Genomic DNA, 13500 nt, shown 5'->3' on the forward strand with positions numbered 1-13500 from the left:
GCTGCGGCTTGTCAGGCTCAGCCTCCCCTGCCTCCAAGGCTGCCACCTCCTGCTCAGCGCAGAGCACATGGACGCAGAAGAGAGGCAAGGGCACGGAGAGGCCCCTCTGCTCCGTCAGGTGGGCCCAGCCTGGGCTCCCACTACCAGCTGTGGAGAGATTATTCCTCTCCCAGAGTGATACCTCCACCCAAAGGCCTCCAGAGTGCACCGAGCGCCCCCAGTCCCACCACCCAGGACCCAGCCTCACCCATCAGCTGCCTGGCCTGGGCTGACACAGCACCCCTGTGTGTGGAGATGCCCTCAAGTTTCTGCCACCAGCCTTGAAACTAACATGCAGGCACGGGATGGAGGGGCAGACTGCCCTGCACAGCTGGGTGAGGAGGGGCAAGCGCGAGTGCTGGGCACTGGTGTGGTGCTTTCCGTGTGTCTTCTCACGTTTAATGGCCTTCTCCTCTGACAGAGGAGGAAACAGTCTCCAGGAAGCTAAGTGTCACCCAAAGTCACAGAGCCACTGGTGGGAGAGAGCTGGGTCCAGCTGGGATTCTCTTAACTCCTGGGCCTGGATCCTTCCCACAGGGCCCATTACCAGGCGACCACCCAGCACATCACCAGGGCACCTCAGCAGCCTGCCACCCAGTGACCACCAAAGTGCTATGCCCAGACCACACAGACACAAACAAGACACTGGCCGTCACGCCTCCATTTAATGGCCAAGCCAGCACTGCCCAGATGATGCCCAGGCCCCAGGAGGGAAGCCCCGCCCTCCTGCCTGGTACCCCCTGAGGAGCCCACCCAAGCTGGTGCCCCTCAGTCTCACAAGTAGCGTCCCGGTGTCAGGGGCAGCCTCATCTCAGCTCCGTCAGCAAGCTGTCGATGGAGTCCAGGAGCTCCTGGAAGTAACCCTCGTCCTCACCCTCCTGGAGCTCCAGGGCGGCCAGTGCCTGGTACTCAGCCTGCAGGGTGCCCAGTGTCCTGTGGAGCTGTGTGTCCTGATGGAAGCGGTCCCAGCAGGTGGCCAGGAGGGCGCCCAGCGTCTGTAGCACCTTCTCGCGGGCGTCGTGCTCTGGCAGCGCCAGGAGGTGGGCGGTGATCTCGCACCAGCCCTGCTCCTGCAGGCTGGGCAGGAGGTGCACCTGGCGATACTGCTGCAGCCTCTTGGGGGACATGTCCCACGTCAGCTCGGCATCCTCCTCCGCAAACATCTGCCATCCGCATGGCCAGGGCGGGGGTGGGGGGACACGGGACAGAGAACAGACAGAGAGCCATCAGCTCCGCCCTTCAGACTTGAAGGCGCTTGGCTGACGCGAGTCTGTCCCTTCTCTGTCCAGATCCTTGGGCCTCAAAGGCCCTTCAGGGGGAAGGTCAGCTGGATTCACAGCTCCACACATGCTCTCCAGCCCGTCCACATGTCCACCCATCTGTCCATCCATCCACTCATCCAAAAAAAAAAAAAAAAAAAACTACAGTGTGCCAGGTGCTGGAGAAACCAGGATGGAGACAGGATCCCTGCCCTCAAGCAGCTCGGGATCTGGGGGAGCAGGTCCTACATGTCACGGTGCATTTCGTGTAGCAGGGCGGGGCAGAGGCAGACAGTCTGGGCTCAAATCCTGCTCCACCACTGACAGCTGAATGACCAAACGGCCTTGGGCCGGCACTGAGCCTCCCTGGGACTCACTGTCACCACCCCTCAAGTGGACGAGACGACTAAGCCCCTTCAGGATGGTTGGGAGGACTTAACAGGACAGCGAACACGAAGTGCCCAGCACACGGAGCCCACCAACGAAGTGAGCTTTACCATCGTCAAATGTCAGCTGTGCCAGCGGCGGCATCACCACCACAACCACGGATCCACTCCCTCAGAGGAGTTGGGCATGGTGGGGAGAGGAAGCTGGCACTTCCCTGAGTCTTGCGAGGCTTGTGGGAGTTGTCTGAGGGGACGAGGGTGGAGGGTTCGCACACATGGAGGGCTGTGACAGGAGGCCTGGGCCCATCTCATGTTTGCAGCCCAGCAGGCTGTTACGGTGGATGGGCACGAGAGCCAGGCTGGGCACAGAACACAGAGCCCTGGGCATCCCTGGCCTCTACGCCAAGGGAAGTCTGGGCAGGAAGTTACACACATGGCCTGTGTCGGTGATGTGCAGAAACCCAGCTCCAACAGAATGTGGTGGGAACCAATCCTAGCAGGCATTCAGAGGCAGGGAAGGGAACACCTTAGACCTGACAGATTACCACCTCATTTCATTACATAGAGTACTAACCACTGCACGATCACAGCACGCCACCAGGAGTCTACCAACTCACTTCACCCATCAGAGGAAGGTATGCGGAGACGAAGGAGCAGCAGTGGGCACACTAAACGCACTCTCAGGAAGAAAGAAGGACTCGCTGCCCTAACTCCAGGGGAGAATGGGGCATGCATGACAGGGCAGGCAAGAAGAAAGCCCAGAAAAAGCTCAGGGCCCACAGCAGACCACCTGATGGCTCTGGGGCTCCTCAGAGCCGGCAGAGGAAGCAGGGAAGCAGAGACGGTCAGCTTTCTGACACAGAAAAGGCTGAGAGGGATGTGGCTGTCGTTTCCTAACCTACTCCCATCCCGCCAGCTCCACCCGCAAAACACCCCAGTCCTGCCAGCTCTGTGCCCTGGGGCCCTGCTCCTCGCTGTGCTTCTCAGTCCCCTGCCTCCCGGGCCCAGCCTGCCCCCTCCAGACCTCACCCCAAACCCTTCACACTGGGCATTTCTGACCATAAAGATAGACTCCCACCCTGGGACGTGGAGGCGCTGCAGGCCCTGCCCCCCGGGCGCTCAGACGCCTCCCCACTGGTGCCCTCACTCCGGCACCTGTCACACTAACCCTCCCCTAGGGCCTGTGCAGGGGCAGCTCGCACTTCCAGGCACCCTCTCACCCAGCACCAACTCCACAGTCAATCTGACTCAACCCTCAGATCTCACTCAGCAACTCTCCTGACTGCCCCAAAGAGTCAGGGCCCTGATGGTAAGCCTCCAGGGCCCACACACTCTAGGAGGGTCTCTGGTAAATGTCTGCCTGGAAGCACCAGGAGGGCAGGGACTGTGGGCCGGGCACGGCACGGGGCAGGCAGACACCCAGGCAACACTTGCGGAAGGGCCCTTCAGCTTCATGGAGGCACAAGAAGATGTGGGTTCATAACCACAGGTAGGCGTCCCAGCTCTGCAGGAGCCCAGATGTCAGGACACAGTTTCTTAGTAGAGGGCCTGCCCAGAGCCAAGGGACAGAAGAAGAAATGCCTGGGGTTTGGCATACGATGGAAGGGGCAAGGACCAAGGAGCCTGATAATCTGAGAGGTGGGTCCACACTGTCCTGGGAATTCTGAAGTCCAGCCACTACCTCTGCACACCAAAGATGCCCTCAGGGAGCATGGCACCCCTCCACCCTGTCACACCTCTTCCTTTGGGAGCCCTGTACCTATCCCCAGTGTATTCTCTCTGAGAAACCACAGAACAAGACGCCCTGATGGCCTTACACGTAGAGCACACCTGCCATCTGTTCTATTGCTCCAGCTGAAACCCCTCCACCATCTTCCTCCTGCAGACAGACGGCTGTCTTCGTGCTGTTTGCAGAGAAACGCCAGGCCCTCCCTGATCCTCATGGCACCCCAAAGCCTCCAGTCTGGCTCCTGGGCCAGCTGACTCAGAGAGCCTTGGTCAGACTGCCAGAGGCGGCTCCCCTGGGATGAGGCAGTCACAGTGCCCTGTGCCAGGGCTGGGGGCAGCAAAGACACCCAGGACACCAGGGGAAAGTGACAGGGTTCTCCCGGGAAATGCCAACCAATGCACACATCCTTCCCCAGGCTTGCTGGCCTGTTCCCAGGACGTCAACTGTGCCCAGGCCTTATTAACTGGATGTGAGCACCACATGGCTGCCTGCTGTTCTGAGAAATCAGGTTTCTGCAGCCTGGAGGGGTGAAGGAAGAGAGAGGGGGAGGGGAGAGAGAGGGAGAGGGACAGCCTGAGAGATGAGACAGGAAAAGAGGCGAGTGCACACAAACAAAAGCCAAGAGGTGGAGAGAAAAGCAGCAACAGACAACCCTGATCCAGCCTGAGGCCTGGGAGAGGGGTGCACAGAGCCGGGAGGCGCGGTGAGGAAGGGGCAGGCCCTCTGTCTCCAGCATGGTCCCCGCGGCTGCCCAGCCCTGCTCCCCTAATCCGAGTCAGCTGTGGGGAGAGTGTGGCCCCCGAGAGGCAACAGAGAAAACCCTGCCAGAGCTCTCTGCAGCAGCTGAACTAAGAAATCAGGCCTGGCTGGTTTTACCCTCTCCTTAATTAAGACACTTTCCAAGCTCACAAAGACCAAAGTAGGCTGGGCACCAAGTCTTCTTGCAGGCAGCAAGCCCCTGGGGCCCTTGATGGCAGCTAGTCTGAGCCCGGCCCAGAGCCAAAGCTCTCAAACCAGAGGAGGCAGCTTCAGGTTTCCAGAATCTTCAGGTTCAGCGTTATTCCAGCCCAGCTCCTCGGTCTCCTGGCTGCTGTGGTGGCTCCAGACACAAGCTGCTCCACCCCACCTGCTCCTGGTTGCCCCCACCCTACGCTTCACCACACATGACCTTTCATTCCATGGAGGGCTGATCCTGGCTGTTCGGGCCTTCGGTCATACTGACCCCTATGCCTGCACACCTGGCCCTGACCACTGCCAGCGTCCCCTCCTCCCTCCCACTCCGTGCAGCTCTCAGGTGTGAGCTCAGCAGTCACCTCCCACAGGACTTCTGCCCTGACATCTCAGAAGTCCTGGGCTCCAAAGCATAGCTGCCCAGCTCCAGGCTGGCACATTTGCTCAGGTCACTCTGCTATGAGGATGGAGGGACGGACGGAAGATACTGGGGGAGGAGGAGGTCCAATGACCAGAAGCACACACAAAGCAGAGGGCAGGGGTGGCCGGGCCCTGAGTACTCACCTTCTCGGTGACCAGGTCATAGAGCAGGGTGACCACACGCACGGCCAGCACCTCCATGCCCTTCTCCTGGACCAGACTCCTCAGCACCTGCAGCCCCCCCAGCTTCAGGAACTGCTGCTGGGCATAGGGGAAGTGTCGTAACAAGGAGCACAGGGCGAACAGGGCCTGGGGAGAAACAGACCCTGATGGGTGAGGCGCTACAGAAACCAGGCCCTGGGGCAGGCACCTGGAGGAGCCCCAAGTATCCCAGCCCAGCCCCCTTCTCTCTGGCTCCACCCGCCACCCTTGGGATTAGCTGCACCCCAGGACCCAAGGCTGAGAGAGGACAGACATCAGACACCTTCAACATCACCCAGTGGACAAACAGAGGCCCAGGGCAGGAGCTGGGGTTCTGAACCTGGGAGCTGAACCCAGGCCTAAGATGCCTCACAGGCTGCCTGGTTGCTTCAGAGAGAGGCCCTCCCCGCCATGCCACCCAGGGATGACCACTCAGGCCCCCAAGGGTTACAAGTACAGTCTGGAGAGGGACCCTCCTCGCCTTCTAGGTTTCACAGGTGTGCTGAGGTCTGAACAAGAAAAAAGGGCAGAAACACACCTTCTTCTTTGTAGTGAGAGGCTGCTCCGTGGCCAGAATGACCAGCAGTTTCTGCAGGGCTCCCCCCTCAATGGCCTCCACCTGGACCTTTGGGTTGCTGTGGGGGAAGAACAAGAGAGCATGATTTTGCACCTACTCACCAACTTGGGGGCATGCCCAGCCCAGGTAAGGGGGCTGCTGCCACAGCGGCCATCCCTGGTGAAGAACAAAGAGGGGTTCCCACTCTGGACAGGCTAGGACTTAGCTGGGCAAACAAAACAAAATGACGCGGGTCCATCTGGGTACAGTGGCCACAGCCCAGGCGACAGGGCCCAGGGCCCCAGGCCAGCGTCCACTCCACATCAGCCAACAGGCTGGCGTGATCTGGGGATGGAAGTCCCATTTTAAGATCCCACTGTGCTCAACGTGCTCCTTCAGGGTCCCTCCAATGGAAAGCCTTCCTCCACGCTCCTTGAGGCAGCCATACCTGCTCCCCCGCTGCCTCCAGGATCCCAGGAGCATCACGCTCTGGGGAAACACTAAAGGGGTGTGGAGCTGCAAGGTGTCTTCCGCCCCCTCCCCTCCCGGGTGGCGCACACAGACAGAGCATGGGGAGGAAGGCAGGCAGAGAGAACAGCATCCAGGGAGCCTCTGGTCCTGGGGAGATCCCGACACAGGACCAACCCAGCTGCCCCTGCTGCTCTCTCCACTCTGTGCCTGTCCCTGCAGCCCAGTGCAGGCTCTGCCAAGGCGAAGGCCCCAGCAACAGTGGGGAGGGAGCTGACACGTGGACAACCGTGACTGCATCAAGCAGCAAACGGGCAGCAACGCAACACTCCAAACCCAGGGCTGCCCCTGGGACTCCAGGCCTGGAGAAAAGAGTGAGGATGAGCTTCAAACAAACATTTCAGGCAAAGCCCTCCCGGATGAAAGGATGGGCGCCTGAAGGGTGAGACCTCCCCTGGGGCAGGGTGCCAGACAGGGACATGCTGGGAATCATTTGCTTTCTAAGACCAAACTGGTGATGAATTATGGTTGAGAGCCAAGTGCAGGGGCCTGTGTAGTCAGGCCCTCGAGGAAGACTGAGATGCTTTCACCAGCAGCTTATAAGGTCTTAGGAAAGGTGGCAGGCAAGTGAAAGCCAGAGACCAGCAGCAAGGGGATGGAGTAGGGGCTGGCCCCGAGGTGAGACGCAAGCACACAGGCGGCCCCCACTGTCTTCCGGGCTCTGGCCACCAAAAAGTAGACTGGAAACCCAAAAAGCACCTGTTTCTCCAAACCCCCACCTCGGCAGGGGGCCCTCACAGCATGGGGAGAATAAGGCAGGATGCTCAAGATACAGACAAATCACAGAGACGATTCCTGGTCCAAAACCCAGAGAAAGGGGAGGCGGACAAGAAGAGAGAGCAGGGGGCTCAGAGGAGAGGCCCTGGCCGGACAGTACGGTCACGGGGCCCAGTGAGTGCCTGACAGCCCACCCTCTACTCCTGCCAGGCGGCAGCCTCAAAGCTTGGTGCAGACCGAGCGCACAGGGCCAATTTTCCTGCTGTAAAATGGGAGAAGCCCGCACCCCGCTGCATCTCCTCTGCAGAAAGGACATGAGGGTGGGTGTCGGCCTCTCCCACTGCAACTTCACTCATGTCTGAACAGCCGTCTGGAGAAGAGGGCTGGGGTCCCCGGGGAGGAAGGCTGACAGCTCCTCTCCAGACAGGCAGGTGGGCGCTGATGCCGGGAGTCTGGCACTGAGCCTCTCCCCTACCCCCTGCTCCCCCAACTTGAGACAGGCAGCTGCTTCATCAAAGGGTGAGCTAATTAGGGCTGTCTCTGCCATCATGTGTCTGAGGAACGCTCACCCGCAACAGGCAGGGTCTAGGAAAAGAAGTCAACCACGCTGAGAAAATTCATACAAACGTCAGATGCAGTCTCCCAAGGAAGAGGGGGCTAGGAGGCCCAACATCGCATCGGCCTCAGGGAACAGCACAGAGGAGCCCCGTCCCCAGTGGGCCCCAGAGCGGCACAGACAAGCTCCTTCAAAGATGGCATGTGAAACCTTGTTCTCGTCTACAGATCTGCTGAGAACAAGACCCAGAGAGGCAACACAGCTCAGGAGCAGAGGGGCCCCCAGGGAAGCCCAGCCTGAGCGGCCCTGGAGCGCCTCCCTGTCACCAGCCTGGGCAGTGCTGGGGGAGGGGAGAGACACGAAGAAGACTGGTCTCTGCCCACCCAGGTCTCAGCTGGTAGAAGGGGAGAGAAGACCCAAACCCCAGAGGGAACCAAAGCACAAACAGTAAAAAACAGACTACCAGCGGCCAAGGGGTGGGCACGTAGTCTGTGGGCAAATCCCTAGGATCCTCCAGAGGAAGAATAAGCCAGTGGGAGTAAACAAAGAATGCCCAAAGCTAAGAAGAGACATGGCTTCCCAGTATTTCTGTCCACAGAAGCCTGATGTGGGGTAGAAAGGGCCACACAGCACTGTGCCAGGGAAGATCTAGAGGAAGGCACAGGCCAGGCAGTTAGTTGCTCAGAGATGCCCCACGTGCAGAACAGATCCTCGCGGACACTCAGCCTCTTTTCTGCTGCTCCACACTGACAAGCCAGGCTCCACACGCAGGAGAGACGCCACACCACCATATTCCACTTACAGGCTGCACAGCGAATAAGTGAATGGCTACGTAGCTTTAGGCCTTGCCAGGTGGCTCTGATCATTTGGGGTCTGTGGGGCTTCAGAGAAAGAATAGGAAAGTCTGGTCTGGAAGAGCCAGCAAGGCTGCCCGAAAGAAGCAAGACTGCTGGAGACTGGGAGGTCAGGTGGGGAAGACGGTCTGTGGACCAGAAGACCAGCATGTGCTCGGGGAACAACATGAGCACGTCCAGAGAGGCTAGGAGACCATTCAGTGGAGGCTGCCCTGAAGAACCATCGAGAATGGGGCTGAGAGGTGCAGCTGACCCCTGACACAAAGGCAGGTCAGGCTTTGACCGAGCAGGGGAGACACAGGACCCATAACCTGCCCAGTAAGTGGAACTTGTTCCTGCTTCTCTTTCCTCGACACTTGCAAGGCAAATTGGGGAGTTGGAAACGTGCCTCCAGGGCACACAGACGAGAGAGAGGGCCCAGGAGGAGGGCCCGTGTCAGGACAGTGACCTGGGGTGGGAGAGGACCTGGAGGGACACTCTGAGGCAGGCCAGCCCACCCCTCGCAGGTCAGGCTGGAGCTGTGGTGCGCTGTGTGTATCTGCCCAGCATCCTTTCTCCTCACCAGGCTCTGAAATCCTTTCTTCCCTTCCTCCTGTGACTGACTCTCCCACTCCCTGTGGTCCTGATGGGTAAGGGCCTGCGGCCCAGCACTGCTTCATCATGTTCCCCCTTCACCAGGCCCTCAGTGGGCTGCTGAGGATGGGCCATCAGAGCCCTTCAGTCTTTGATTCTGGAGTCAGGACACAGAAGTTTCTTCTCCACAAGGCAGACAGTGTGCTGCAAACCAGGGGTACCTACAGCCAAGAGCAGCCAGGTTCGTCCCGACCCCTTTAAATGGAGGAAAGCCCATCCACAGTAGGAAAGAATAGAGCTCAAACACAGAAGTACACCAGTGAGAAAAAGGGAAAGCCTCGGGCCTCCTGCCACTTGACAGAATCACTTTCATGAGGTATTCAGTCTACTCTTTCCCACCTGCAGCACAGTCCTGAAGACCTGCATGAGTAGAGTAGGACCATTGGCCAAATGTGGGCCTGTGGCCGAGTGTGGCCTTGGCAGCCCTGGGCCTACACCTTGACCAGCTTGAATGAGAGAACCCACATAACTCTAGGCCCTACCCCGGGGCTCAGGGCTTCAGTGGTTCCATGGACATGCCAGAGACTCCATACAAAACCCTTCTGAAAACAGCCTTCTAGTGCTGTCCAGTCAAGGGGCTGAGGAAACACAGCCGGAGGGTGGAAAAGACCAATCTCGTATTTCTAGATGTCACTCAGTCCATCCATCAGGGACAGTGGAAAAGGGCTTCTCTTGAGCAGTCAGCCCTGGAAGGGCTGACACCAACCTGCTCTCAGAGAACCTCTCCCCGAGACCTCAGCCTTGGGCTCTGAATGCTCTCTGCTATGTTTTGGGGGAAGAAGTGCCCCACACAGAGCAGAGTGAGGTCTATAGCATGTGCAAGGGGCAGGGCCCGGAGATTACTCAGCGAGAATCCTGTCAACAATGCCTGATAGCCTTGGGTGAGTCCCTTTGCTTCAGAGTCTTCACCTGGGAGACAGAGCTAAAACTACCTTGAGTTAAAGACAGAAAAGCCAGTGAGCACCAAAATGCTAGCCAATACACTGTGACTGGGAGATTACAATCAGTGCGTCTGCTGTACACGTTTTGCGGCCAGACCATATCCTCGAGAACACAGCTTCTCCTCAGCCCAGAGGCCCAGGCACACGTATGCTGGTCTCAGCTCCTCCCAGTCCACAGACTCAGGATCAGAGCCGCAGCCACAGAGCCTGGGGGCAGGCATGGGGGTGAGGGTGTCTTGCCGGCCAGACGATGGGTGTCCTGACAACTGAGGCTTTGAGTGAGTAAAAGGGCAGGGGCCTGGCATGTCTCTCAGCGACATCAGTGGCGCTGGTGTGCTCAAAGTCAACAGAAGGATATTAAGGACGTAGCTCGTCTCCCATGAGATAAATGAGAATAAACCTTGTTCAGGGCTAAGCTGGCTGGGCTGAATAAACACCATTAGCACTTGGATTACTGGGATGTTCACAATCAGCAGGCGAGTCAGCTGTCTGAGTGCAGAGGGACAGTAGCAGCTGCTCCTCGGTAAATCTTGGCGTTGGGGGAAGGGGGCACTGCAGAAACGGAAAAAGACTGCATTTGCAGAAACCAAATAATTTGGGTTGGGGTGACTGATGTGGGAACCTGCCAAGGGTCAGAGGTCATGTTTTAGCTAACCAGGCTGAGCAAGTGTCAGGGGGTGTTGAGGGGTGGTGGAGCTGATCTCAGGGTGGGCAGCCAGGCCTGGCCACGGGGGCTCAGGACAACGCTGCTCACTTTAGAGGCAGGCAGCGCCTCTTCCCTCCGGGGCACTCAGGACCCAGCTACATAATGTTCAAGGGAACATGGCACCCTTGTTCCAAAACTGAGGGCTTTCAAGATGGGGAGAGCAGAGCAGTAAGTCAAGCACAGGCCCTCTACCTTGTGGGGTCCTCTGCGATGCACGGGGGCCGTGGAGCAGGCACTGCTGGCAGCGGGGGCGTGTGCCCAGAAACAGGAAATGCACAGAATCTGCTCACCCAGCATGCTCATGGGTGAATCAGAACAGTAAGTGCTAAAAAGGGAGTCTGAATCAGTGGAAAAGGAGAAAAACAGAAAGGGAGAGAACAGGAAATACGGACTGGGTTGATGGCTTCAGTGGGGGCTGAGGAGATTCTAAGGTGAGACCCCTGGCGTAGAGCCTGTGTGGTCCAGAGTCCCAGCCCAAACCGAGATGTCAGGCCTGTTCACAGCATGCTGGGGACACAGAGGGTATGTGCTTTCTCATGAGTCCCTGCAATATTTCTAGGTAGGACAATCATTACTCCTTCTGTCTTAATAACAGAAGACAAAGGTGTCACTGTTCTGAAATGCTCTCTGAGAAGATGCTGTGCAGTGGGGAAAGGGGGAAACCTCAGGCTCAATCGTTTGTGATCCTGCCTGATGACGCTGTGTATGCTCAGAGAAAGAAAGGTCCTTTCTCTGACAGCCTCAGACAGTGAGTGGCCCTGGGTCACCTGTGAACACAAGAACTTGCAGGATGTGTACTCCCGAAACAGGCTCATTAAAGATGTATACTAGCCTACCATCTAGGGATTCATGTGGTTAAGCAATCAATTAATCAATCAAGACACAGACAGTTACCAACTTAGGGAAAAAAAAAAAAAAAAACACATACAACTCTTCCACATGAAAATGAAGCTGCCAGGAGAAATAAAGACACTGAAGCCTGTAATGAGCTTCAAACCATGTAACTGTGGTGGGAACCATGCTGGGCCTCTTAGAAGTTCCATCTGGACATTGAAGAAAAGAAGGGAGTGTCACAGGACCCATTCAAATACAGTCCCCAAACAGCTGCCAGTCACAGAAGCCAGTGTAGGATGCCCACAGTTCACCACAACGATACAGCTCACAAGAGCATCTCCAGAACACCTTTCCAGACACACACACAGAATGACAACCTGCCCACCCTGGGAGAGACAAAGGGGGCTCAGAGGAAGGGGCGCTGAGGAATCTTCTTGACATCCGGGAGCTCACAGCGCTGCCTCACAGTCCCCTGGGGCATTCCCTGCCCCACCCTTAAATCATTGCAGCACCACCCTTATGGCAGAAAGTGAAGAGGAACTAAAAAGCCTCTTGATGAAGGTGAAAGAGGAGAGTGAAAAAGTTGGCTTAAAACTCAGCATTCAGAAAACGAAGATCATGGAATCTGGTCCCATCACTTCATAGGAAATAGATGGGGAAACAGTGTCAGACTTTATTTTTGGGGGCTCCGAAATCACTGCAGATGGTGACTACAGCCATGAAATTAAAAGACGCTTACTCCTTGGAAGAAAAGTTATGACCAACCTAGACAGCATATTGAAAAGCAGAGACATTACTTTGCCAACAAAAGTCCATCTAGTCAAGGCTACGGTTTTTGCAGTGGATGTGAGAGTTGGACTGTGAAGAAAGCTGAGCGCCGAAGAATTGATGCTTTTGAACTGTGGTGTTGGAGAAGACTCTTGAGGGTCCCTTGGACTGCAAGGAGATCCAACCAGTCCATTCTGAAGGAGATCAGCCCTGGGATTTCTTGGGAAGGAATGATGCTAAAGCTGAAACTCCAGTACTTTGGCCACCTCATGCGAAGAGATGACTCATTGGAAAAGACTCTGATGCTGGGAGGGATTGGGGGCAGGAGGAGAAGCGGACGACAGAGGATGAGATGGCTGGATGGCATCACTGACTCGATGGACGTGAGTCTGAGTGAACTCCGGGAGTTGGTGATGGACAGGGAGGCCTGGCGTGCTGCGATTCATGGGGTCGCAAAAAGTCGGACACGACTGAGTGACTGAACTGAACTGATGTGGGAGCTAAGTTGCTCAATTGTGTCTGACTCTGAGACCCCATGGACTGTAGCCCACTAGGCTCCTCTGTCCATGGGATTCCCCAGGCAAGAATATGGGAGTGGCTTGCCATTCCCTCCTCCAGGGGATCTTCCCCACCCAGGTATCAAACCTGCACCTCTCGTCTCCTGCACTGGCTGCTGGGTTTTGTTTTTTTTTTTTTTTTTTACCACTAGTGCCACCTGGGAAGTCCAAATCATTTCAGACTGGGCACTAAAAAACTACTATAGAGGGATTTCTCTGGTAGTCCAGTGGCTAAGAGTCCATGATCCCAGTGCAGAGGGCCTGGGTTCAATCCCTGGTCAGGAAGCTAGATTCCACAGGCCGCATCTGAAGAGCCCACCTGCCTCGGCTAAAACCTAGTGCAGCCAAATAAATAAAAATTTTACAATACCATCGAAAATTATACAGAAAAATAACAGAAAAGGGGCAAAATGAAAAAAGACTTCCATCAAGAGTCACAAATTACTACCATTTTACCACATTTTCTATATATATATTTACACATTTTTCCTGCGATCTGAAGCCCCTTTACCCCAAATGTAACAAGTATTTCCTAAGAACATAACCACAGTAATCAAAATGAGGAAATTAACATGATGCATGATCTACAGATATTCAGATTTTCCCAACTGTCTCCAAAATATCCTTTATTAGGAAAATAATTTTAGTTCAAGGTCCAACCCAGGCCTTACATTATGAATTGAGAAGCATGTCTCCACATCTCCTTTAACTGTGAGATAGCCTTCCTTGGTCTGTCTTTGTCTTCTTTCATGATGGTGACAGTTTGGAAGTACACAGGCCAGTTGTAAAATGTCCCTCAGCCTGAAGCTGATATGTTTTCCTGGTTAGACTGAGGTAGTGCATGTTGGCAGGAGTGACACAAAAG

At 56.2% G+C, this 13500-nt stretch overlaps 1 protein-coding gene across 13 annotated transcripts in view; it reads right to left on the minus strand.

The window, feature by feature from the left end:
• Positions 1 to 685: 685 nt before the first annotated feature.
• Positions 686 to 13500, minus strand: part of SIL1 (SIL1 nucleotide exchange factor) — a 250318-nt gene continuing 237503 nt past the window's right edge. For all 13 annotated transcript variants that reach the window (XM_086411862.1, XM_086411861.1, XM_086411853.1 and 10 more), the window contains 3 exons: positions 5524 to 5620; positions 4929 to 5093; positions 686 to 1202 (listed from right to left, as the gene is read on the minus strand). In XM_086411862.1, coding sequence (XP_086267988.1) covers positions 846 to 1202; positions 4929 to 5093; positions 5524 to 5620 — 619 coding nt within the window. In that variant the 3' untranslated portion in view covers positions 686 to 845. The remainder of the gene's footprint in view (positions 1203 to 4928; positions 5094 to 5523; positions 5621 to 13500) is intronic.

The sequence above is a fragment of the Bos grunniens genome, chromosome 7, assembly GCF_055505025.1.
Source record: "Bos grunniens cultivar Pamir isolate PY7600 chromosome 7, Bosgru_T2T1.0, whole genome shotgun sequence".
NCBI lineage: Eukaryota > Metazoa > Chordata > Mammalia > Artiodactyla > Bovidae > Bos > Bos grunniens.